Raw genomic sequence first — 26,937 nt, 5'->3', positions numbered from 1 at the left:
TGCGATGGTGTGATTACAACAACTTTCATAGGTAACCACGTTTTTATTAAACAATACACAATCTCTTTATAGCAATAACAAGAAGCACAAAAAGTAGTCACGATTAACAGGTAAGATTAATATTTCCTTACAGAGAAGGGGTTCCAGCCAGGGGCGTTCAGAGGGCATTTTGGGCCCGGTACCAATGAGATCCTCCGGCCCCAAACCAAGACACTATTGAGAATACGCATTATATCCGAAAAATGCGCAGTAAGTTTCTGAGCCCCTTGGAAAGGTTCCAGGCCCCTAAAATCATGCTGGGTCCAAAAGTACCCCCTGGACACCCCTGTCAACGCTAAAATCATACCGGGTCCAAAAGTACCCCCTGCCAACGCTACTAGTTCTGGTTGTTCTAACAATCTATGCAGAAGTACGGCTTCACCAGTGAACGCAATGTGTATGAATAACAACTGGTTTTTCTTTATGCGAAAGTAACTACAGGTTGTCGATTTCTCCTCGAACAACCGTTCGGGCAACAGTTGATCAGGTTCAATAAGAACAAAAATCGAATTATTTCAGTTGAGGAAATGTAGCCTAATTAAACAGAAATTTTGACTTAATCAGTTTTACAACTTTTGTATTGTTTGAGTGATGGAATTGAGATGGAAGACTGTCTTCCAGCTCATCTTTCTATTTTCCATCTCAAAATCTGTCTTCTATTCCACTCCCTGACTAAATCCGCTGCTAGATTGAAACACGCTTGTGACGCCCCATATGCCGCTGGTTGACTTAATGCCGTGTGATTAAGCGAGAAAATTGCAAAATTCAGAAATGTCCACAAAATTCAAGTTAGAAGATAGATCAGCAAGTTCTTCCTGAGATTTAAGACGGAGGTGTTCGGTAGGCTACTTTGTTTTTGCATTGGAAATAGCTTTGGACCTAATCTAATTTGATGTAGTCCAATTCTGGAGTCCTAGCCTACTTTTGAAACTGTTTCAACAAATTTGACAAATGGTCGGTAAACCATAATCTTAATAATATTTGATTTCACATCTTTAAGCAAAAACTCATCAGTAGGCTAAATGAGTCATTTTCAGATCTTTTATTTTTGATAAAATCTTCACTTTTAGGTTTCAATGTAAAACATTGACGTTTTCTCCTTGGAGGGCAACATTAAGTTCGTTCAGTTTTTCAAGCAAATGTGATAAATAAGTTAGGCCTAGTATAAGTTCAAAAGCCAGATGTCACTGCAAAATGGACCAAGTTTGGATTTATTTCCGTTAGAAAAATTACGACTTCGTTTTTCAACATTAATATGCTTGCCTTTGACTTTTGAAAGCCACCTCACTTCAAACACAGCAGAAAGGCTTTAATACTCCGATTCCCTTTTTACAGTATAAATTTGCATAAATACAGGTAGGCTATCGAGTGCGCGATTCCTAATAAAGTAAATAACTTTTGCATCTTCTTGCACAGAATGTATGCAGTATTTTGTATAAAACTGGTAATACTCTCTGCCACCCCTGAAGTACGTTACGCGACCTCCAGTTCCGGAAGCGCCGGCCTTAATGATATGTATTTTGCCCGATAGCTTCGTTGGTTAGCGCGTGACTTCGAGCGAAGCTTCAAGATCAAGGGGCGCTGGTTTGACTCTCGGGGTGTGCGCTTGAACAACGCATGTTAAGGACTGCTCTCCAGTCCGAGGATAAAGATTCAATCAATCAACCCACAGCCCTCTTGCAACATCACGCCAGTCAAACCAAACAACTTGTCTTACTCCGGTCAAACGAGAAACAATTAAAGATTCAATGCAGGAATCGTTTTATTGATATTGATTAAAAATCATCGCATGATTACACTGGTAGGCAGACAGAAAACATCGATCCATGAAAACATTCTTAAACATATTTGTCAGTTTTCAGACAGCAAAATCCGTCATTTTTACATTGATTCAACGTCTGCAGACGTAATGTAAAAATTTTGAATTTTGTTGTCTGGGTTTATTCTGTAACGCAACATCAATATGACAATCAAGCAAAGCGCGTTGGTCTTTGAATATACAAAGGGTAAAATGTAGATTTGGCTTTTTAACGAATTCCTACAGGCTGCTTGATTAAGCTGGCTCCGAAAACACATATATTCAAGTGCGAGCCAGTTGTTTTGCATTGATTCAACGTCGTTTAACAATAAATCCATGCAAAGAACAAGACTATGTTGTGGCTAGAATTTTAAATTGTTCGGAATTAGTTCTGATAGATGACAATTCAAAATTGGACGGGGGGGTTTTCGAATAGACCTCACAGACTGCGCAGTGCGCAGGGCTGTGAATTAAAGTCACATTGAAGCAGCTCCATTGTCCTGCTGAATAAACAATTTCAGACAGCAACCTGCCAAGTGTACACTGGAGGAGTGGCATAACAATAAATTTTGTCCACGTAAAATAACTTGCATGTTGTATTTGATATGAAAGGAACTTTTAAATTACGTTGTTTCAACGTCAGTACATGTTTAAAACAGAAAAAATGCCAATTTTTGCAACTGTCAGAACCTTAACAAACAAAAGCGATTAAAAAACAAAATACAAGTCGGCAGAAATAGCATTATATTCCCGCATGCAAAATGTGAGCATACGGTTACATTTCATAAAACAAGTATATTTTGGTTTAGCGAGCATCAGCAATGCAAGAGATATATTTCATAAAAAATAGCTTTTTCTTATTTTTTAAAAATGTAATAGCGCAAAGCTTTGAAATTATCAAAATAAAAAACATTACATGGGAATGTGTAAGAAAAAGTTGGTCTCAGCATTGCCAAGTAGATGTGACAAACTGGGCCCTAGTCTTGACAAATTATAATCAACTTGACAATTCAATTTCTTCCAGTGAGGCTCATATACTTTGCATGGTTTTTATGCATTTCAGTGTCACAGAAAAAGAGTTTGAAACAACAGATAGAGTTTGACAAGTAACTAGAAACTTAACGTGAAAAATAATTAATCAAATGATGCACATAGCAACCTAGCTAGCAAAGTCTTTTCGTGCACTGATTCAACGTCTGCAGACGTTGAATCAATAAAAGTAATCATAAAATGCATTTCTAAGTAAGCTTACACAAATATTTCAAAACAGCTGTTCGTAAAAGAAAGACGTCTTATATAAAATAAACAGGAATTTTGTTGCTATGTGGGAAGCTTTTAAATTTTGATTTGAGCAAACTAATTGTAAAAATGTCGATAAAAATTCTTGACAAAAATACAAAATGTGATTTTGAAAGTTCAAATTTTAAATCGATGTACTGATGTAAAAATATTTAAACTAACACTATTACAAACTTAACAGATTTTCAAACGATTTAAAATGTAAAGCAAAATCAAAGTTAATAAGTTCTATCCCAAAGTGCCAATTGAAGGGGTACAAAGTAGACGAAATGTTGGAAAGTCTGAGCAGGCAGGTAAAGCAGGATAAAATTGAAATGTGACGTGCATTTCCGCTATTTTCATATCTAAAAATTACATATCAACGCAATGACACTACTCTTCCAAAACTACAATTCGTTCCCAGGACTTTGTAAATTCTTAGACCTTATGAAGTTAATTGATGGCAAGCTTTTTTTTGAATGGTGATTGCTTAAATCCATAATCAAAAAAATATACAAAGAATAAAAAAAAAACACTTTTTATTGTTTTCATAAAACTGAATACTTGGTTCAGACGTACGACGATTGCAAGCAGTGAAAGCAGAAACACGGCTAATTTTACATTAAAATTCCATCACTGGATGCTAAATCAACACAAAATGACGAACTGTGATGAGGTTAGTGCAACAAGCCAGAAATGTGCAGAAAAGAATTGACTTGGATGACGAAACAGGTGTGCGCTCGATGCGTGGAGGTCAGGACGAATATAGATGAATTTTGCCTCAACTGTGCTTGATAGAAAATACTTCCTTACCAAGTAGCCTTTCAGCACACAAAACACGTATTAGTCAAATTATTTTACTAACTCTATGGAGCAGTGGCATAGAAGAGATTTTAAAGGCTGTTTCGGCCGCAACTTTCTATGCTTGGGAAAGAATTTTGAAATGACGAAATGAGTTTCACTACAAATGATATTTATCAGCTCCTGAAGAGTCTACGTGTTTGCGGAGGATGAACGGGGTTCTCGTCCTTTTCTCTGGAGCTTGGTTCATCCCTGCCTCGCATCGCTTGAAGGCAGACACATAAAACAAAACTTATAAAACATCTCCACAATGAACAAGCGAATCAGATCTTTTTAACATTGATTCAACATCTATAAACGTTGGAGTTAATGTAAAAAGTACTGATTCATTGATCGGAAACGAACACAAAATAAGAGCGACGTTTTCACATTGAATCAAGTTAGTCTGACGTTGAGTCAATGCAGAAACAAAGACTTGTTATTTGGGTAAGCATGTTAGCCACCAAAGACGCACATACACCCAGCAACGGAAGACGGTTGTGTGTAGGCGAGAGAGTATGAAAGCTGGTCAACTATACAACAAAATCAAAATGAAAAAATAACCGATGCAGCGTTTGACACCGACATGCTTCGGATCAACAACCGGACAGCCAGCAAACCAAACATTTTATGTAGATTCAACGTCTGTAAACGTTGAATCAATAAAAAGTCACTGGGTAGCCAGATGGACGTCAAAAACGATACAGGCAAATTTTGGAACAGGCTCCACTCATTCATCGTCGTCTGAGTAAGATTCGTCTTTTCCGAAGTCATCACCTTTAAAAAATTAAAGGAACAACTTATGCGACCACAGTTCTTTCAGTAAACTTGCTTAAACATAATAATATACTGCCAGCAACTGGAAGGTGCTCGCTTTCCAATCATGCACCTCTGGTTCGATACTAGGCTTAAACTGGTTTTTGAAAAACAACACAGATTTCTACCCAGGGTGTAATAAATTAGGTGGGCGTAGTTGCTGAAGGCGGCCGAAAGAAAAGATCTGGTCACCCTTCTCTCCTTAGTGCCGAAGTGGCTTAGTGAGTTAGTAAAGTGAAAGAACTTTATTTTCTTATTCCCATACGCTAGGAATCAGTATGGTCATGCATAGCACCACCTTTATTTTTTTTTATAATTTAAAAATCACGGGTACATTTTCTGATGCCGTATCTACTTCTATTAATTTCAATCCAACCATTTCAGAGAATGCATACAAAAAACTCCAAAGAAAATTTCTTTATTTATGAGATTTGGTTTAAGCTAATTTTTGTGAACGACTCCAGTGATGCATAAAATACTAACTTTGTTCATCGGAGGAGTGAAGACTGATGCCTTCTTCATCATCCTCTTCTTCAGATTGACGATCTGGAGATTTGGAAGCAGGTTCTTCTTCCTCCTCCATGACCATCTTCTCCTCCACTGGGAACTCTTCCTCTGTTTCTTGTTTCTGGAGGAATGGAAACAAATTTCTTTTTCAGCCAAGTGAGATGTTTCAAAGGTGAAAATGTTATTGGCAAATAAAAGCTATACTCACATATTTAGATGATGAGATCACAGCCAAGGAGGTATAAAGTTGCATGTCGGACTTGTCGGTTATGCTAAAATTTACAACTACGACCAAAGAAGAAACCAGGATCAATGGCAACATGTTGAGTTGTTGATGTCGAGCAACGCTGTGATTTTGAATGTATCTAATGTTCTAAATGTTTTGAATGTTCTAAATCGAACAGTCTTCGGCTACACCGGACACCGGTGAATCCAAGTCAAAAGAAACGACGATTCATCCAAGTCACACTTCAGGGCAAGCGATGGTAAAGTAAGTTAAATGATCTTCATCTCATTGTCTGCTCGTGCTGCTATAACATGCACGTTGCACATTATACTTGGTGACTGACATGTTGGCACGCATGAACTGCGTGGTTAGCAGTTAGTTAGTCCGCGTCACATTTGGATACAATGAAGTGAAGGTTGCCATGGTGATATCAATAAGTAACAAGTTTTTAAAGCCACCGGTGGTAACGAGTTGTTAAAACAACCAAGTTTAATCTGATTAGTTAAAATCTGTTCAATCAATTCTGTACACAAATGGATTTTTTTTTCGTTTGTCTAATGCAATTTTTCAATATTCATAATCCCCTGCCAACCGGATGTGATCTAAGTATTGCAGTTGAAAATGCAAATAGAACAAATGAACTTGTTACTTCATACCTTTGGAGTGTCTGTCTTGCTTTCAAAACGATGCTTTCTGTCCGATACGTCAGTCGTCTGAAGTAGCAATAAAATATTAAAAGCTGCATCATATTCGAGAAATAGAATGTTGAGTAGCCTAATGCTTGAGAGATGTGAACACAATGTTTAGAAACGTGTCCACTGTCCAGCATCTCTCAAGACGTCGTCTCTCACGTAGGGACGTATGCGACTGAATTTCTTGCTTGATATAACCCAGGCAGCAAATCAGTCGTTTTTACATTGATTCAACGTCTGGTGATTTGCTGCCTGCGAAGCAACTGATTATAAAAAATGATAGGCAATCATAAGAGCAGGGCCATTTTATAAATCACACATGCAGTCAATTGCTCTTACCATTACAACATGAGTTTTCTTTTGACTGGCAGAGGTCTTCGGGGAGTCTGCACCAATGTTCTCCCACTTAGCCCTTCTGTCGCCCACCCCTGATGCTGGAAGGTTGGTCTGAGACAATACATCCACGATTCAAAGTCAATACTTTCATGATTTGATAAATCAACATGTGTTATCGTTGTATTGACCGGAAAGTGATGATTATATGCAAGCATAATAGTGAAACTCACTTTGGCTTTTGCTTTGTCCGGAGAGCCAGTGCTTGCCAATGCCACTTCACCCTTCTCCCATTTATTGAGGCGGTTCAGGACTCCAGTCTTCATCGTCACCGGGGTTTCCTTACCAAAAAAGCACCAAACAGTTAATTCAATTATATCAAAATGTATACATAGCTAAACATGTAATCATTAAAAGTTTTGTTACTTTTCAATTTAAATTGCAAGAAATATAAAGCTAGTAAAGTTGTAGATTTTTCCTTCCAATTACGCAGTGCTGCTTTTTGCAAAGTCAGCGCTGTGGAATAATTTCAGCGCAATCGTATAAGAGCACTAGGCCATTGCATACTTTGATAACTTTTTGGAGAAGAAACATTATAAAAGGAAACTAAACCCGCATCCACCAGCTTAGTTGAGGGCAGATAAGTGACGTAGAAATTCATGAAAGTTACCGATTTCTTTGTTCCGCCATCTTGTTGCTGTGTCACTTTCAACCATTGATCTTTTCGAGTGGAGAGTCCAGCACCTTTGACCTCATCCGCTTTCTTGTTCGATTTGACCGAAGGTGACCCCACCTTGCCACTCTCCCAGAGGTTTTTCCTGGACGAAACATCACCTGATGTTGCCACAGCACCCTGGGGAATAATTACATCTTCGTATTCGTCTTATTTACAATTGGCAACGATCACTCATGTAGTATAAAGGGTTTATTAAATGCGTTTAGTTAATTCCTGTAACTACAAGTTAGACGTAAAAACAATAAACGACAATTCAACGTAAAATAGATAGCATCTTGGCTAAAATCAAAGTGCTCAAAGTCATCAGACCAAAGTTCTACCATACAGGTTTAGCTAAGTCCAGTTTATTTGTTTTCGTTAGCGAGAAATTGTAGAAACACTAATGTCTAATAACATATAAAAAAGAAAAAAAAAACTTTGACTTGTGAGATTCGTCCATTGATAAAACAACAGCAAGGTCGTTATCAAATAAATTAAACAAAACACAAAGTTACAAATTTAGCAATATTAAAATCATGGAAAAGTTAAAGCCCACCTTCTTCGTTGAAGATTTGTCGCTCGACACGACTTCACCTCTCTCCCACTTGTTACGCCGGTCTGTGACGTCACGAGCAACTCTTCCGGGTGTGCCTGAGGTTTTCTTGACTTCCTGCGAAGAGTTGCGAAAGTTTTTGAAAGAAAATACAAAACACGATACTTAATAATTATAAATAAAATTAAACTCAAACTCTCAATCACTGAGTAAAAAAGAGCTTTAGCTTTTTATGTAATCACCAACGTTACATAAAGAATATAAAGAGCAACCCAGCAGTACTGTAATAACCTGATTTCAAATATAAGTCGTCCGAAACAACTCCAAAGTAGGCAAACTCTGTCCTTCGAATTGTACATTTTGATAAGATCAGACGAACAACTTACCAGTGTCTAGATATTGAATTTTACTCAAAAATAAATAAGTTTCTCACCACACAATGACTGATTGACTATACCTGTTTGCTAGCCTGTTTGGTGTACTTTTCCAAGCGACTGTCCAATTTCCCGACGTGTTGCACAGGAGAAGCCTTGGTCGATTTTGGTCTGAAACATAAGAAAAAGCTTCGAGTCGAGCGAACCGCTTTTTGACATAGTTCGGTTTAACAAACAAGTTATGTGGCAAATAAAGACAAACTCATCTGAAACAATTTGATGACAAGGCAGAAACAATCCATACAACATATAAAATGAATACTTGGTCTAATCGAGGATTTATCCGAAGACGTCAATGCCTGGTTCAGGCAAGGCTATTGAAGAGGAAACAATTGCGTGTCACTTTTATACGTATGTGCTCTTGTGCTTCACCTCGAGAGTTAAACCAGTGTTGCTTGATCTTAGCGTTTCTTGTTCATAAAGTCGACAGGCTATCCAACTGAGCTATCGGATCAGACAAGAATAAAATATTTTTGAAGATACCTAGCTTTCAATGCATCCTTCTAATCAATTTTATGTTTAGTGCAGCAAATATCTTAAGACAGTGAGCAAAAAAATGTTACTTACGATTCAGTGATATGCTTGTTGAGTTGTTCTACCTGAAAGTATTAACGATGATTGTTAGAACGCTTCCTCAAAAAGACCCATGAAAATCTCAAACAAGTAAAAATCTCGGCCAATCCTTTATTTTACTTTGCTACAGACAACAGTGCTCTACACCAGGTGCCCACAATAGAACCAACGCGGAGAGGGATCACGATGAACATTGTGTCAAAGACTTGACGACAGGAAAAGAGAGTGAGACGCATGCAAGAAGCAAAAGAGCTGCAAACGTGATCCCAAACAGCAAATCACTCCTTTTATATTAGCTCAATATAAAAAAGACTGATTTGCTGGCTGATGTAAGCAAGCCAACCACTTTCATGCAAAGCGTATTGCAGCGTTCCTTCACACCAAGGACGATCACTTAAACGTTAAAAAACCATCGGAAATCTAGGTGGGAGTCAACTACATAACTGTTGCATTGAGAGAACTAAGATTTTAAGCGACTACACTTATTCGTCAAGTCGCCAGTGCAGAGGCAAAGAAGGATGTGTAATTGTGTATTTTATATTTATAACACAAACTTATAAACATTCAGCTCAAAATTTAGTAATTTACCATATTTTTGTTCAATTACACTATCACCGAGAACTGAAAACATCTTGCAGTAAATAACGTCACACAATATTAAGTCGAGTTAACCCTTCACAGGCGCAATCATAAGTGACGAATTATACCACGAAGGTTTGTGAACATAGGTATTTAGATCTGAGCATTTTGCCACAATAGCAATTTCCTTCAGTGTAAATGATGGAAGATGGAGAAAAACTGCATGAAAATATATTTGTTCTAACGTTTAAACAACGCTAAAACGGAGAACTAAATCAGAAGCATTTAAAGTTTTTGGAAAGACAAAGTAACTTTAGACGATGTCTACCTGCTTCTGACATTGTTCTGACTTACATAATTTTGAATGGCCCACAAAAGCAGTTATGACAACTATGTACACGTACAGTGTTAACTGCAAACGTAGGCGCTAAAACGTATAGTGGATGAGGGAGTTCTGTTCATACATTCCAAAACTATATGGACATCGTGGAGGAGTTTTACAGAACCATCAATAGCAAATTCACAGAAAGTAGACCATACAAAATTCAAGGCAAGGTTCATTTCACCTTCTGCTTCGGGAAAAGGTTGAATTGGTTTAATGGCACCTCACCGAGGCAGAGAATTGTAAAATCGATTGGATACTCAGTTATTCACATTGAATCTGGTAGGTTTTGCGGGCGTGCCAGTTAGAAATGTACCTTACTGCTTAAACAACAGCCCATGCATGCTTTAAACTAAAAGCCTACAAGGCTTTGGCACCTTTGTCAGTGACAAAATCCGGCGTTACACTTGATGTGAGATAAAGTGATTCAACGCTTGGCAAAGTAGATTTTCAACCGATTGAGCCGAATAGTTTTCACGGAATTTTCAAGTCAAAGCAAAAACAAGAAAGCAAACAACCTTCTACGTGAAAAAAAAGAACCCGTCGCCTAACGTTATTTGAACGCAAGACAACATTGGATAAACGACAAGCGATTCGTCGCGCCGTATCACTTCCGTAGAACACTCAGACAAATCAAGACACCAATAACTTGAAATACAAACCGGTGATAGCATGCACATATAAATAAGGCAATTGAAACGAAAAAGCCAATATAAATTTACACAAAATACAAGACGAGAAAAGAGAACGCAGTGAAAAAAGCAAATGCGGACAACGCCAAGACTAAGTCTTGACCAACAATTTTGACGTCGCTGAATGATGAAATTACGTAAAAATCGTTTTACGAGTCGGTATGGGTTTGCCTTTCAGACATGACAGCGATTGCCTTGTTTGGTGATGACGGTGACAACTTCGCTGCTCAGCGATGTGGGTTTAACTTTGAAAGCTGATTCAATGCGGTTGTGTCTGAAACTTTTGGCCTTGAAAACCGTATTTATAAATTCAATAACCCATGCTACTGCAAGAAGTTTATTCCTTTCCAAATCAAATTGAATTGCTTTAGTTTAGTAGCCAAAACACCAATTACTGAGCGAAATTATAAAAAAGAATATTTACGCCCACTCCTAAATAGACCTAACACTCAACAGGTCTTACAATCTTAGTTAAACAAGACGTTGAAACAACGTCTAAAGACCAACTTTTGCTTGTAGGATACTAAGGTGGCAAGAGCGAATGCCAAGTGTTTCTGGTCACCAGCACAGACGAAACAGTACACTTAAATAAGAAAAAAATTTTGTGAAAATCAAAACTATTTTGACTGCTCAAGAGCAATTTCTTCATTAAGAGCATCATCAAAGGATTACTGCACTGCAAGAATCCACAAGTACTCTTAAAGTTGTACTTAAAAATTCAAGATTACAACATATAAAAATGCAAAAAATGCTAAAGGAGATGCTCTGTTAAGATGCTTGCAGTTGCTGATTGCTGATTTTGAAACTTACTTTGGTAATATAAAATATCAAATTTAGGAAAAAAGTTTGTGAAACCTTCTGTTTCTAACAATTAAAAGGAGGGTGCATTCTTCAGGTGCATGCGTGTTTGAGTATACCAGCAGCACAATTACAAAACTCGCCACAAGGGTCTACCCTGCTTTAAATTAGACAACTGTCAATTATAGTCTCAATTAAGTCTCAGTGTTTTCAAAAAATTCTTAGCGGTAAATGGTGGCGTTGTACCGAGTCCATTCAGTTGCAATGAAAATCACAAATCATGAACTAACTGTTCATAATTCACGATGGGTTAAGTTTCCCAGTGTAAAAACTTAAAGTGTATGAATTGCTAGACAAAAACAGAAAGAGGCGATCTAACAATTTTATCAAAAGTTTTCAAGTCAAAAACGCAAACCCAGCCTGTATTAAAACGAAAGTTTTTTTTGTGGTTTAAAATTGACTTTTGCAAACAAGCGAATGACAACAAATCGAGACAGCATTTGTAGCTCGCAGAGCTTTATGCAATTCCATCGTTTATCACCAACTCCACTTTTACCGGATAGAAAGTTCACTATATGCGAAACCACCATAGTGCGGGTCAGCATGTCTAAGCTAGATTTCGAACTAGTTTTTTACGTCAATTGTTGTCGATGAAAAGGTTTACCCTTGCAGAGTTTCGCTAAAATATGTACAGTGCACTGAAACATGAAAAACTGCTTGTCTAGATCGGTTTAACGTTGCAATTGAAGGTCAAATTAAATAATTCTTCCATGCTGTGACTTACATACAGTACGACAATACCATGTTAGTTTTTAGATGATAATACTCAGTTACATTACGTTGCATCAACTTCAGAAGAAGCTCAAAACGACGTAAAAACTGACTTTCAACTTGATACTGTGTCATGCAAATTTACGTAACCGAAGGTACAGTCAGACAGGCCAACAACCGCACACAAGAAACATACTACACCCTCTCCTCTCTCTTAAAATGCTTGAAAATTGTAACTTTTTAACACAATAACAGACTTATTAACAATGTGTAGCTGGTTTTAAACCTCCGCAAGTTCTTACTTTGCAAGCAACAATGCATACACGTGCGTGAATTATCTGCATGCCTTCATACAACAAGAATTTCACATGTTCGGCTAAAATGATTACCACAGAACGAACACTCTATTCAACAGCTTGTGGAAAGACAATGTTCATGATTTTACAACGAAGTACATATTAAAGTAAAACCGTTGTAAAATGACAAACTTAGTGAAAATTTTCTAGCAAAAATAAAAGCAATGGAAACACAATTATTTTCTTCACAGTGCACCAACCCTTGTTTTCTTTTTCTCGTCAAGTGGATGTGCCTCGGTAGAAGGGCAAAAAGAATTCTTAGTTGCATTCACAGTGGAACTTGCAAAAGTAGACCGACTTGACGCGCGGTCACGGGATGGATTGAGCGACTCTGTGGATTCACTCTTATTCGAAGAGGAGCTTGAGGATACTGATGATATCTCTCCCAAAGAAGTTTGTTTACTTTGAGTGCCTGTATTTGAATTTGATTCTTCAGAAGAATTTGTAAAAGAGGAAGAACGTACTTCTGCTTCAGACATGGAGAAATTGTCTTTTAAGGCATGCTCAGCCGTTTCAGTGCAAAGAGAAAAGTCCTCATTTAACTTGTCACTGCGTGGATTATCACCCAAACACTGGTCTGAAGAGTCTGTGCTTTTTGAAGCAGTCTCAACTTCAGTATCACAATCTTTTGAACCTTTTTTCAGAGATGCATCTTCTTCGTCTTTGATCAAATGGTCAGGTTTGTTTGCAAGAACAGGCTTGGGTTGAGACTTCCGAGATTCTCTCAGTTCTTGCCTCGTAGGTCTTTTGACTTTTGACATTTTCTTAGATTCGCCATCACTGTTCCTGGTCTGATTATTTTCTGAGTCACTTTTAAAACGTATAGGTTTCTCGGCCATGACTGGCTTGCTTTTTAAGCGAGATGAATTTTCATTTGCTGGGTTAATATTAGTTCTAGCTTTATGGCTTTCTAAAGCTTCTTTAGGAGACGATTCAACAGCATTATCGTTCTTCACTTGCCTGGGTTTGTTAGCAATACCTGGTTTAGTTTTTGAAACAAGCCTTTCATCTGATGTGTCTCTAGAAGTTGCGGTGTCATCACCTTTTATAGGCTCTTGTCCGGATACTTCGTCTGCTTTGTTCTCTTTCAAAGTCTCGAATGGTTCAATAATAACCGGTTTAGTTTTCAGTGGGAGCTTGTTATCATGTATGCCTCTAGTAGCTTCAACTTCATTGTTGTTTGAGGAAACCACATCCGCGTCATCGCTTTTCATATGGACGGGTTTTCTTGCAATAACTGGCTTAGGTTGTGATGGAGAAAGTCTTGATTTTGCTTCTGCTTCCTCTCTTTCACTTTTTTCTGACGATTCTTTAACACCTTCTGTCTTCAGATGCTGGGGTTTATCAACGACAACTGGCCGAGCTCTTTGTCGGCCTCGTCGGGATCTTGCGATAGGTCGGGATGATTTCTTTTCAACTTCACTATCAACCTCGATCTTTGTTACAACAACGAGGTCATCGTCACTTAAGGCAAGAGTTTTTTCGGCATGAATATGGCTGTAAACAATGTGTTCTGATTTTCTGCCATTTGCAGGCACCGGAGGTGACGATTTATCACTGATGTGACTACTATTGTTGTTGTTACTGTTTTCGTTGTGCACATTTATTGATTGTAGTTTGGTGTCAGTACTGCATGGCTTCGGAGAAATATCTACTTCTTGTGCTTCTTCTTTAATATCTGGCTTCAAAAATTCTTTAGCCCTGTCTCTGACGCTGACGCGCTTATTACGTGAGAGACCAAGCTTCGTTTTAGAAGAGTTTTCGACGACAGTTGCTTTGTTCGTGGGGTTAGTGGATGTTGTATCAGAAAGAAAAGACATCAAGTCATTGCTGCTGCATGAAGCTTTCTTGTGTTCTAAATCGGACAGAAAATCGAAAAGATCATCAGCTTGCTTTTCCATAGCATCCAGGGACCGGCGAGACTGTTTCTTTCTAGTGAGAGGACGAGTTGGATGATACAGGTCGAGTTTGTCTTCGGATTCATTTGTAACACGTAAGCCTCTACCAGCAGACATGTACGCACTGACGGCGCGCATGCTCTGGGTCCGCCTTGGCACGGCTGGCGGCCTTTCACCAGTCGTCTGCACATTCATGCTGCCTGGTTTATTGTCAGTTGTATTGGAAACCGTTTTTTCAAAAATCTCTTTTCTCAAGCACTCGCCTTTCGCAGAATTTGACTTGTCAGCTTTCTGAAATTTTTGAGCAAAGAAAGTATAAATTTCTCTGGCAAGCTAAATTTCAAAAAACAAATTAGTAACACTTTTAAATATGGCACCCTGACGCCAAGCAGCTATTGCATCTGCGTGAAGTAGGTACAACTAAATTTATATAGCAAGACATAGTTAACCAACTGTAAACATTCCGCATGCTAATTTTGTGCACGTTTGAAAAACAGAAATTCATATTTTACTTCACCGAGCAGGAAAGTCTTCATACATTGATTCAACGTTAGCAGACGCAAAATCAACGTAAAAATAGTGTTACAAGAGCCTGGTTTTACCTCACCAAGTGTTAAAAGAAATTATAAAGTACAGTAGCTGCAGCTTTAGTAAGCAAAGTTTTATTTGCAGCAAAAGGCAAGAACCAACTAGACATCGAAACTTGTAACTGACTTTCCTGAAACGTCCTCGGCGTCAGACAGAAACTAACTAAATAAAAGCACAGTGGGCTTCCTTTCAAAACATGATAGCCAACATTGGAAGGAAATACTCGGTGTTTAATATGTCAATAATAAAAGTCTGTCCCAATGGAAATATGCGAAGATAAAATATCACTCCTGAGGTTTGATAATAAATATGCTATGGCGGAAACACAGATAAGAAAGAAAGCCACTAGTTTCTTTCGCAATACAGAAAATAAAACCTACTATCCAGCCAACAAGACTAAGCCTTTTTACATTGACCCAGCGCCTGCAGACGTTTAATCAATGACAAAAAGAACAATTTTGCTGGCTGGGCCCAATCAGCACACCGCATTTACAGGCAGTTTCCAGCTTGTAAAGCTAACTTTTTGAGATTAATGTTTTTAGATGTTGAATCAATGTACGTACACACGTTAGCTATACCAGCTTATTTTTCGCTCGTTCTCCTCACTGTTTAAGTCGCTGTTAGTGTGTTGCAAGTGTAAATTCAGGCAAATTAATACAGCGGTTTAATCCGAAGCGGCAAGTCAGTCATTATTTACATGTCTACACTATGGATTCAGTAATTTTTTGCATTGTAGTTTGTCCGACTGGGATGGTATTTATTGGCAGGTAGTGAGGTAAATCAAACGACGAGATCACTTTAGTTATTCCTAGTATGTTCCTAGAATACCACACAGCAACTAGTTCGTCTCATCATTTGCAATTCAATGATTACTCTGATGTCACTGATGTGGTATCAACAGACAAATCTAACTGAAATTCATCATGGTGTTGATGTAGTATGGCTTCAGAATCACGGTTCATTGATTTGACGTTTGCAGACGTTAAATCAATGTATAAAACGGCTGATTTGCTGTATCAGCGCCCTACTGTACGTTTCACTATCATACCAAAATAACACATCCACACTAACTAAAATTCATAGCTTTCAAATAATTCTTCTAACGGTTGACTTTCCTCTACCAGCAAAGTTTGTCGTTTTCACATCGCCTCTATGTCGCCTGATGTTGGTGCGATATAAAAATGGCAACTTTTGTTAACTAGGACAAACACAGTTCAACGTAAGCAAAAGAGAAAAATCCTTTCACATGATCGCTGCTTTGCCCTGGATTTGAAAGTTTGAATCCGACTACCTAGGCGGCAAAACTAATAATTTATACATTCGTCTGACTAATTTTGCTGTTTGGGGGTAGATATCTTTTTGCCCAGAGTCATGATTTTACATTTTCTCTTTCGCTCTCTGATCAAATACTTGAATTAGCTTCAACTGATCTCTCAAACATGCCAATAGCTGCACTTTGTAGCGGCGGTGCGCCAAAAAGTTGGCCAAGTTGGCATATCATGAATTTGTAGGTGGCTTGAAATGCAAAAACACGTTAAAACATGAAATATTAATGCCACAAAACAAGCGGTGGTACGCGCGTTATGCAGACACAAACAGCAGGCTGCAGCATTAAATTGCATGTTTAAACACCGACCGCAGTGGATTGTGTGTTAGAAAAACAAGGAAGCTGAGCGTACAGCAAAATGTATTGTTCAAAGCCAAATTTAGTTGTTATTGCAAGTATTGTGCAAATGACCGCTTTTGATACGCAGGGGTGGAGCGTGAATCCAACACGAAAGCGAAAATTTCGGGTGTTTGGTAATAGCCGCCTTGGAAGGCTTGCAATTTGCATGATATTGAAAGTCACAGACAGCAACATCCGTCATTTTTACATTGATCCAACGTCTGCGTCTGATTTTGCTGTCTGGGATACATCTCCGTCAGACTATCCAACGTCAGACCATATAACACAAATTTTATGAAGTAATTTACTGTGAGACGTCACTTTCAGTAAAGAACCCAGTGACCATGATCATTATCTGGTAAAAATTGTGCTTCAGCTGACCTACATATGTTACATTGTAAACACAGGTAGGTAAATTAACCGATTATCATTTGAAAAAATGTCAGCTAAATTTCGTGATAAAACATTTTGCAGTGAGCCAAAAAGTATCAAGTTGGCATTTTGGCGTTATTGAAAAAAACAAAAACGAACAGCCAAACGTAAAAGGTCAAAAATGCTACCCTTTAAATGGTTGAGTCCAGTAGTGCATACAGATCACATTGTAGACTTCATATTGAGCAAGTGCTGTCATTATCAATGCGACAGTTGCATCGAGTTTAAAAGGTAACGCTTCGAGTTCAACGAAAAGACGAGATAGGATGATCTAAGTTCATGCCAGTGTGCATTAAACATGCAAAATTTGTGTGGTCGGCAACATTCGTCATGTTCAAAATTAATGTGAACCAGTGCAAATTCATTAAAATGAAAAGACTAAGGAAAGTGTACCAATAAATTTTGCTTGTTTTTAATCTTGCCATAGTATTAATGTCTCTTGTAACTCATTTGTAAATTAATACATTTAGTGATGTTGTTGTGAAATTTTAAATAAAGCCTACATTATCGGTTCTTCTAACATTTCGTGCCATGCAGCGGTGAAAAATTCACATGAAATCACCAAAAAAACAGTTCTTTGTTTTTTATTTGGTTACATCAGTCTACATTAATTGTCTTCTGTTTACATTAATTCTATCTCGTCTAAATCAATGTAACATGATTTATCTATTTATACTTATTTATCTATGATGAGTTCGCCTCGCTGCACAAATGCTACGGTCACAAACGAAGTTAGCCACAAGTTGACTTATGAGATGCAACAAATTTTTGCAGCCGATGTTAAGATTTTTATAAGTGCTGCTATGATTGATTTAACATGCATAGATTAGCCACAGAACGAAAGAAAACTCAAAAATCATTGCCATTCCTCAAATCACTAGGTGCAAAGCTCTGAATAGCGGCCTCAAGCTTTCAAAGACATCACTATTTTTGATTACTTCAAACTTGTCAAAAGTTACTTGTTTACTTGAGAGAGAAAACTTAACACCACACAATCAGAAGTCTAGTGTTTCACTTTCGTTACAGTTTAGAAATAAAATTCTTAAAAGTTTACACTTTCTAAAAATGTCAAACCGTGGTCAAAAACCTTTCTAGATTCACGAAATCTACCGCCGCTGATAACTTCCAACAACAAATAAACGCTTTGAAACGTTGAATCAATGTAAAAGAAATTCCAATAGCGCTGTTGTCATGCCGTTGAGGGGGTCATTAGAAACTAATTTAAACACTAGAAAACTCTCCACTTTTACATCCTTTTAACGTGAAACAACCAGCTTTTGTTATGCTCAATTTGGTCATTCAAGTAAAGTCATCAAACCTTTGAAACCAGAGGAGAAGTCAGATTCTTCGGATGAAGAGGACTAGATCCAGCATCGTGATCTTCAGTGAGTTGCTTTCTGTACTCCTGCCTCTTCGCTTCTGCCTCAGCACGGCGCCTCTCTCTTTCTTCGCGTTCGATACGCAGTTGTTCCTGAAAAATTAAAAGCATGAGGTGACAAACTCATCAATAAAGTTCACAATGGAATTGAAAGGGCTTTTTCTGAGGTGTAATCCTGAAAAAAAAATAGGATAGTGGATTGATTTTGCATCCACAAATTAAAGTTCTGTTTAACTGTACGTCACTTACTGATCTACAGATCAGATTTTTCAGCGGCATTGCAGCTACAAACAGCCCCGAGGTGTTGAACCGAATATTTGTTTTCTCACGAGGCGAAGCTGGAGTGACAACAATTATATCGGCTTCAATGTTGTGACCATATAAACTCGATTTTAAACATTAAGCTGGTATCGTAGGCCACGGCTGGTCATATATTTTTGTCAGAAGTTTCAGTCATCACATTTGATAAGTAAAAGAAAGTGCGTGTTGGTAGAAACTGTGCCTTGCGGTGGAAAATTCTACTGTATATTTCACTGAAATGGAAACGGTTTTAAATTTAGAATTCAAGAGCTAGAGCAAGCCACCTTTTCAACGCTGGTTTACTTACTGTAACGCCTCGCAAGACAGAATTCATTGCGTAACAGTACTGTTTAGAAGCATTTGATCACACTCTCTCAAGTCTCAACTCTTGTTGGTGGGTTTAGATTGTATAATATTGCTCACTGAACACAGCAGAACCGATGCCCGCATGCTTTAATAGTGGAGCTTTATATTTTTAGAATATATTCTATGATTTTTATGTTAAAAGCAATGAATGAATGAATTACTTGGAAGCACCAAGTCAACAAAAGTTGGGTTTGCGTTTTGAAAACGTGAATGGCGTTCTTTGAAGAAAGTTTTTGTCGGTAATCAAAGTTGAGTCCTAATGATGTACTTCGTTTGGGATCAAATTAATTTCGGATTAAAGCTTCGGCGTTTCATATTTAGACAACATATCTGAAAGCCACATCAAGAATACAGATAAATGTGCAGAGCAAAACAATAGCAATACAAATCAAAAATGCAGTATCGTTGAAATCTCAAACACAGCGTATAATCGGAGAAAGTTTTGAGAAAGCAGAAGCACAGATTCTTATGAAGCTGTGAAGTTCAAAACAAGTGAAAACTGTTTTTCTCGGAAATACTTATCAATAAAATGTTTATCTTTGGAGTTGAGTTTTGATTCTGACAGTTTGATTCGACTCTGGCAAGACCTGAAGTGGTAACAACCCAACCACCAAATCACTAGTTACATTTTCCATTGCACAATGTGGACTTGGAAAGCTTAATGCGGATATTTGAAAGAAAAGTTTTTAAGAGTTTGTCCAACTTTGTAAGAGACAAATAAAAAATAATTGTAAAATTTTAGAAAGGTTATCAGCACACACACCTGATGATCTGCTTCACGCTTTGCTGCCTCTTCATTCTCTCTTTCTTCTTCTTCTTTTTGCTTTTGCTCTCGAAGTTTCTACGGAGAAAATGCGTAGAGTGATCGAAGGGGACAAAATATTATAAATAACTTGAGCGTAACTCGCAAAATTTAATCCTTTGAAAATATTTGATCAGTTTAACTGTTTCAATAAACGATGCAAAAACCCAGCAAATCAACGGCTTGAAGTAGTTACTTCTAAAGATGAGTCGGTAGTGTACACGGGACTGAGATAGACCATGTATTTCTCAGAGAAGGCGTTAGATTAAAAAACAATTTATGCCGCTACATACCTCAGCTGCGATCTCCACAAGCGATTGATAAAATAAAAATATTTGACTTAACGCTCAAAAGATTTAGACAAAATCAATGATGCAAGACCCAACTTGAAAAAAAAGTTAAATGCTGAAAATTGACTGAGGCTGTTCAGGCATTCAGTCAAATAACACGATGCGTTCTGCTGGTGCAAATTAAGTTGAACTATCACAAGATGTATAAAGTGACAATCTGATTTTATTCTGAATTCCGTTTCGAAACGTCGGAATAAAAGCAGATTGTCACTTTATACATCTTGTGATAGTTCAGCTTAATTTGCACCAGCATGTTATTTAAGAATGTGAAATCTTACCCTTTTCTCTTCCAGTTTCTTCAACCTTGCTTTGTGCTCCTCTTCATCGTAATCATCGTCAGCAACAGCATATTTTTTTCGACCACTTTGTTCGCGCTTAAGTTTAATTTCCTAAGAGTGAGAAAGTTAAATAAAAAAAAAAACTCAAACAATCGTCCTTTTCGTACATCAATACAACGTCAGACAATGCAAAGCTAACGTGAACTTGACTCAATTATAAGACTCGAAGACGTTTTTGCACCTGGAAACGAAGTGTTACTAATGATGATAGATGGTGTTGAAACTTAACAGTGGGTGAAAGATGTGCCTTTTTGAAACAATATTGTAAATCGAAGAGCCGTAGGTAGGCAGGTTATTCAAACATTACGTAACAATAAATCACCAGTTGAATCCCGTCATCAACTCAAAACATAATTAGTGGACAATTTATAAACCATTTCAATTCAAACAAGCTTTCTAAATCATCAGCTGTGACATCACCAACACAATACAAGCATAGTAAGTAATGCAACTTTCATATTAAACAACTACCTACTTCATGATCATAAAGTCAATGATCGTGATGTTTTTATGACCACACTGAGTTCAATTGAGAAAGTTTTAAAACAGGAGAAAAAGATTTATTACCAGAAAAAAAGATCTTCGTCAAATGGAAGTAAAGTAGGAAGAAGTCAGAAAAGGTTGGCAAGTACAGATGAAATATCAAAGCATACACCTACAAAAGTTGAACGTTTAATACTTCGTATAGAGCTTGCTGTAAAATGACGATGCTTTATACTTTTTCTGCAATTTTGAAATTCCAAAGCAATGTGTCACAGATAAATACATACACCAGATATTCTTTCATGAATCTCTAGAACATTTTAAATGAATGTAAAAATCCATAAAATCTACACTACTAAAGTAACAGCAGCTCAGACGTAATTGTGTTACAAAAGATAACCGAAAACAAAGTTTTAGACGTATTAAAAGCAGTGTAAGACAGTGGTCTTGTTTCAATTATTAAGAAAATACCACAAAAGAGACTTAAAGAGAACAAATTCAGTTAATCCCTGAGCTTTTCTTTTGATTCAACTTTATGATAACGTAAAATCAACTGCGCACTTCAATTAATTGCTACAGAATTCGCTCCTAGAGCATACAAGCAGTAAAACCGTGTCAGTAAACACCTTGGCCCAACATTCAAACGTTCGGGTTTGTTTGGCAAACACGGTTGCACTGCTCATTTTCTGTGCAATGCTTACTCACACTGAGCTTCTTCTTCACTTCATCAGTGTCAGCTTCTTCAGATTCCAGGGCTGGTACTCTGCAAACCAGGACAAACTTTTGTGAACTGAGTAAGTGCTGGGTTGCTGTGTCAGAACTCAGGACAACAATAACTGAATCAATCGAGTCAGTGTTGCTTGTAACGTGCACCGGGGTTGAAACCCAGATCGGATCATACACAAGACTTTAAAATTGATAGATTTTGCGCTTAACAGAACTCTCTTACCGTCGTCATAAAGGCTGGAAGTACCTCGTATATATGAAAATAAGACCAAGTTTGAATAGAAAACCTAGCAAAACGTCGTCCCTTGGATTTTTACAAACTTATAAAAATGTATGTCATCATGCCTTGTTCAAATTCGTCAACAAGAAGCAACTGTTCAAGACAAGTCGAATAAAATGCAGCGCATTTATAAATGCGAAATCGAAATCAAACAAAGTCTTAAACCAACTGAGAGCATTGGTTTTCGTATCACTTTATCAAACTAAAATCAAATAAGTTAGCAGCAACAAAATGTTAAAAGTTGTCGTTATTATATACAAAGCAATGTTGTTTGTAATTTTATTGGAAGATATTGCGAGGCTAAATAGCATGAACATCGACGCCTACCAGGAGCGCAAGGCTTTGTCTTGGCAAGACACCAAACGACATGCTTGAAGGAAGAGAGGCGAGGATTGGTATTCTTGCCTTTTCATTTACAGCACATTCTCTAAATCGTGAACCACGGGACTTGACACAAATGGAAAATGGCGCTTCAGAAAATCAACTCACTTCTGTTTTGTCACTGTGACTGTTGTGACAAATTTTGAGTAAGTTTCCTCTGTTTCCAACTGAGGCTCTGATTCTTCCTCATCTTCATCCACTTTTTCTCTTTCCTGATCCATATCGACATCTTCTTCCTCTTCTTCCTGGTCCATATCAACATCTTCTTCATCTTCTTTTTCTTCTTCTTCGACATTGACATGGCCGTTCTGATAGAAAAGTTAATCAAAGATTGCTTGCGTTGTTTTAACGCAAAGAAACGAGCGCTGATATTTTGAAATATGGAGAATGATATAGCAGTGTTTTACATCATTTTAACAAAAAGGTAAATTATCATAAGTATGGCAACCCAGACAAGAAATTAGTCATTTTTGCATTGATTCAATGTCTGCAGACGTTGAATCAATAACCTGCATTTATTCCGACGTTTTGCCAACCAGATTCGATTGACTTTAGGGAGCTATGACAAGCAACATATTGTGGCAGTTTTGCATACTGTGAATCAGAAGAACGCTCACAATCATACTTCACATCAAATGTCTGGCAAAGACTAAAGAGTCTAATTCAAGTTTTTATTACTGTACATCATGTTACATCAAATTAACATACATAAATATAACAAAGTTGTTATCCCACCAGTTTGACAAAACAACCAATCAAACAAGAAAACATGCATACTTCAACAGGGTATTCTTCCTCGATCACTTCCTTCGTTTCGACAACGACCTGCGTGACTTCTTCGTGGTTGTTGCGGTCATCGTGAGTTTTCACTGTTTTTGTGATGGTGGTGCTGGACGTGTAAGACTCAACAGGCGTGTCACCGCAATCCAATTCTTCACGTTGGCGTCTAAACATCATTCGGTCAAGATTGAAATTTTTCTACATCAATTTGACTCGCAGCGATGTTGAATTGACATCAATACAACATCGGATTAGTTGGTTGAAGTTGGGATTCAAAATGTTTGAGCATTTTCAAACGGTAACCATGTTTATGTTTGGCACGGTAATTACGACTTACTTAGAAAAAGCATGACCGTCATACCGACCGCACACTGACTGCTTGCAGTAGTCCAGTTTATTTGATTTGGCAGGAAAAAGATAATCAGCACATACGCTGATAATACAAATTTTAATTTGCGAAACAAAGATGACAGCAAAAGACTAAAAGAGCATCTAAGTCGGCAGCCACCAAAACAGCAGCGCGGATACGCCGGATAGTGTGTAAATTGCAATATCCAAAACACAAAGTAAAACAGTAATTGATACGAACATCCGTTCATAGTTAGGTGGTGTGGACGATATAATATTACACTATTTCAACTCTTTCACTGTGAGATAATTTACAGCCATGCTTGGCGTTTGATAAGACGGGTCTGCTACTATTCGGTGAGTCCGATTCGGTGAGTCCGATTCGGTGAGTCTGATTCGGTGAGTTCCTAACCTCTAACTCCTAACCCTAAACGGCAATGATAATTAGGCTACGGTACCCGATAATTTAAAAAAAAAATTGAAAAAATCCGCCGTTAAGGGATCGGACTCACCGAATCGGACTCACTGAATCGGACTCACCGAAACGGGCCATTCCGTGATAAGACTTAGGCAATTAGGCATCAGAAAACAATATTGTCATCAGCTATTTTTTATGTGTTCTGGAGAAAGGATAACAAGTAATAGGAGTACAGTAGTTCAATGTATTTCTATGTGTAACAGTGTAAAAGTTTTACACTTTCAACTCATAGCATTCTCGTGTTGTGAATACAACTACGGTAGTACCTTCGTTCTTCTCTTCGCCTATCCCTCTCAGCTCGTTGCTCCTCTTCGTCTTTTAATTGCTTCCTGAAAACGCATGAATTGTCTAATCACAGTTGTTAAAATTACATTTTTTCAACAGCTTGACACATTAGAACATCATAAAAGGAGTTAATTTGTAAAGTGAGAGTCCTAGTTTCTACATAATTGTGTTTTTGGACATTTAATTCAAAAGTGAAGTGTACAAGACAAAGTATCCATACGAAAGTAAAACTGCCCCATCTCACCTTCACATACAATAAAAAACAAATATAATTGCACAAAGTCAAGGTAAAAACTGCTTATTAAACTGTAGCACTGAAAACAACAAACTTACCACTTTAACATTTTTTCTGGCTTTAACAACATTAAATTAACTACAACAAATCATTTAACGTCATAGGCAAGAAAAGGGAAACCTTAATTTCACTCTGCAGTATGTCCTACTATTTCCAGATAATATAGCACCAAACTGAAGTGCTGCAAGCAGAATCTTTTCAATAGAGAAGATTGACTGGATAATAACACAACTTCAGCCATAAACCTTTTTTTATATTTTAACAGGTCATTACAAATGACACCATGTTGACAAACGTTAAAGTATGGGATTCTAAACTAAAATTTAAATTCCATGAAGTGTTAAAGCTTGTTATTAGCACCACATAGTTCAGCAATGACACAGAATGATGCAAGTAGTAACACACAACTAGTAAAAGTGTATAGCCGGCAGCTACTTTAACATTACCACGTCAACTACAAATCAATCACATATGCAAAATTTAAAGCAAATTTATTTGAAAGTTTTGAGAATTTTTTCATGGTGTTCATATGGTATCACTTTTTAAAAGTGACCATAAAAAGGAAGTTTTCAACTATGTGTCTACTTTTTTCAGTATTACACAAAAATGTATATATATATTGAGAAGAAAAAGTATATGTAATGAGCTTGGCACCAGCATTACAAAGTCCTGCACAGCAGAAAAAACTGGAAATAGTTTTCTTGAAGCTAACACTAAACTTCAAGTAAACATAAATAGTATTGCTAACACAGAAGACTTACTCTAGTTCTTCTTGTTCTTTCTTTCTTCGTTCCTCTCTGTCTCGTCTGCGTTTTTGTCTTTCATTTTCAAAATCATCATCTTCTCCACCGTCCAATTGTTCATGGCTGGATCTTGTCACTGAGGTATCAGATGTTTGAGCTAAGCTACCAAAAAAGAAAAAAAAAGTATAAACAACATCATGGAAAATTACAGCACCTGGTCTGAGACAACCATTTAACTACGGTACTTTAAATTTCACAAAAAACAACCCATCACATCAATAATAATAGCAAGTAACAAGCATTGCATTTTATATCCAACGAGAACATAGATTACAATTGCACACAATATGATGTAACGATACATGAAACACAAGGGACAACTGAAAGTGAAAGCAACAGAAAACTGTACAGTCATTAAATCAGCTGCTCTCCTTTAGTCATGCCATTTAATGTCTTGTCATGGCACAGCAATGTGCTATTAAGCTGAGTCGAGCCAATGTTGTTTTGAGCAATATGTAGACAAAAGCTAAAACATTTTTAACTAACCGATCGGCTTCAGCTAGTAATTCCTGCCGCTTCTTTCGTCTCATTTCTCGTCTTTGTTCCCAAGAAACCGACTCATCCATAACATCGGTCATCTTGAAAACTAAGCCTTTAAAGATATTCTTAAACTCAAAACTTTAACTCTGTATAAAAGTAAGTGAAAATAATAAAGTTTCTTGTAAAATATTATGCTTAACATGCCTTAAAAATTAATGAAATAATTCATCAATTAAACTAAACAAAGCAGCGTCATGAGATAGAGCTCGACGGATATCACTTTTTCAGGCTGATACCAATATATCAACTGATGTAGGCTATATATATCAACTACAAAAAATTTGTTACCAACAAAGTTATTAAGCAACAAACCAGCCCAAGAAAGTTTATGGATTGGTTGCTGTATGGATAAATCATTCTTAACACTAATCACAAAAATAAACACCAAACAAAAAAGAAACAACCAAACACAATACTGTTTCGTGTTCAATTCAATAATCAAAGTTCAGCGGTTTCAAATTGTAGGCTATATAGTTAATAAAACATAGTTTCTCAGATTCATGTCAAAAAGAGAACCTTTTGTCATCGCAAATCAATCCAACAGTGCTGAACACGTGTTTGCTGGGGACAGAAGTAGTAGGTGTTCACAGCAAAGCCAGTCTAAATCATAGCCATGTGCTGTGCCTACTTCTGATACCGGAAACACATTTATTATGTTTCCTGTTACCAACGACATGAGTTTCTGCTAGGATTCGAACAAAAACCGGTGTCACCACCACTAGCCAAACCAAACAGAAGCAAATTTGCACAAATACAGCAATCAGAGTGCTAACTCTAACCAGGCAGCACCAATCAAATAGGCAGCTAAAAGAGCGCCCTTCCACGTGCACAAAACAAAACATTCGAAAGCATGCATAATATGTGCTGCGTGCAAAAATGGATTGTGTGCAGCCACGTGCACGCAATTGAAACAAGAGAGTGTAAGTTACACTGCGAACTAGAGAGTTTAAATGCGCTCTTTACAAGCACGTTTGAGCAACTTGTGTTTCTTCTGAAAGCATGTAAATTGTACGGTATGATTGGTTTTGAGTGTGCTTT

At 37.4% G+C, this 26,937-nt stretch overlaps 1 protein-coding gene across 1 annotated transcript; it reads right to left on the bottom strand.

Annotated features, from left to right (window-relative positions):
* Nucleotides 1-1,783: 1,783 nt before the first annotated feature.
* LOC145772075 (uncharacterized) lies at nucleotides 1,784-25,987 on the bottom strand. Its single transcript, XM_082583890.1, has 18 exons — nucleotides 25,846-25,987; nucleotides 25,318-25,461; nucleotides 24,243-24,305; nucleotides 23,148-23,316; nucleotides 22,479-22,678; nucleotides 21,689-21,746; nucleotides 20,441-20,551; nucleotides 19,774-19,851; nucleotides 18,285-18,437; nucleotides 8,799-8,830; nucleotides 8,255-8,342; nucleotides 7,801-7,914; nucleotides 7,200-7,382; nucleotides 6,763-6,870; nucleotides 6,536-6,643; nucleotides 6,161-6,217; nucleotides 5,255-5,399; nucleotides 1,784-4,732 (listed from the first exon to the last, which is right to left on the bottom strand). The coding sequence occupies exons 1-18, from the start codon at nucleotides 25,935-25,937 to the stop codon at nucleotides 4,686-4,688; spliced, it is 1,950 nt and encodes a 649-aa protein (XP_082440016.1). The 5' UTR covers nucleotides 25,938-25,987; the 3' UTR covers nucleotides 1,784-4,685.
* Nucleotides 25,988-26,937: the final 950 nt, after the last annotated feature.

Source organism: Aplidium turbinatum, chromosome 6 (assembly GCF_918807975.1).
Source record: "Aplidium turbinatum chromosome 6, kaAplTurb1.1, whole genome shotgun sequence".
Lineage (NCBI taxonomy): Eukaryota > Metazoa > Chordata > Ascidiacea > Aplousobranchia > Polyclinidae > Aplidium > Aplidium turbinatum.
Note: the sequence above shows the minus strand (reverse complement) of the source record. Positions and strands in the feature narration are given on the sequence as shown.

Bases quoted from the DNA above. Each gene is read 5' to 3' on its own strand.
- LOC145772075 (XM_082583890.1), bottom strand. From the start codon at position 25,937: ATGACCGATGTTATGGATGAGTCGGTTTCTTGGGAACAAAGACGAGAA. The intron at 21,747-22,478 runs GTGAGTTGATTT...CCTGGTTTGCAG, and splicing joins GTCACAGTGACAAAACAGAA to AGTACCAGCCCTGGAATCTG. The intron at 8,831-18,284 runs GTTTGATGACTT...TAATACTTTCAG, and splicing joins CTTCTCCTCTGGTTTCAAAG to GTAGAACAACTCAACAAGCA.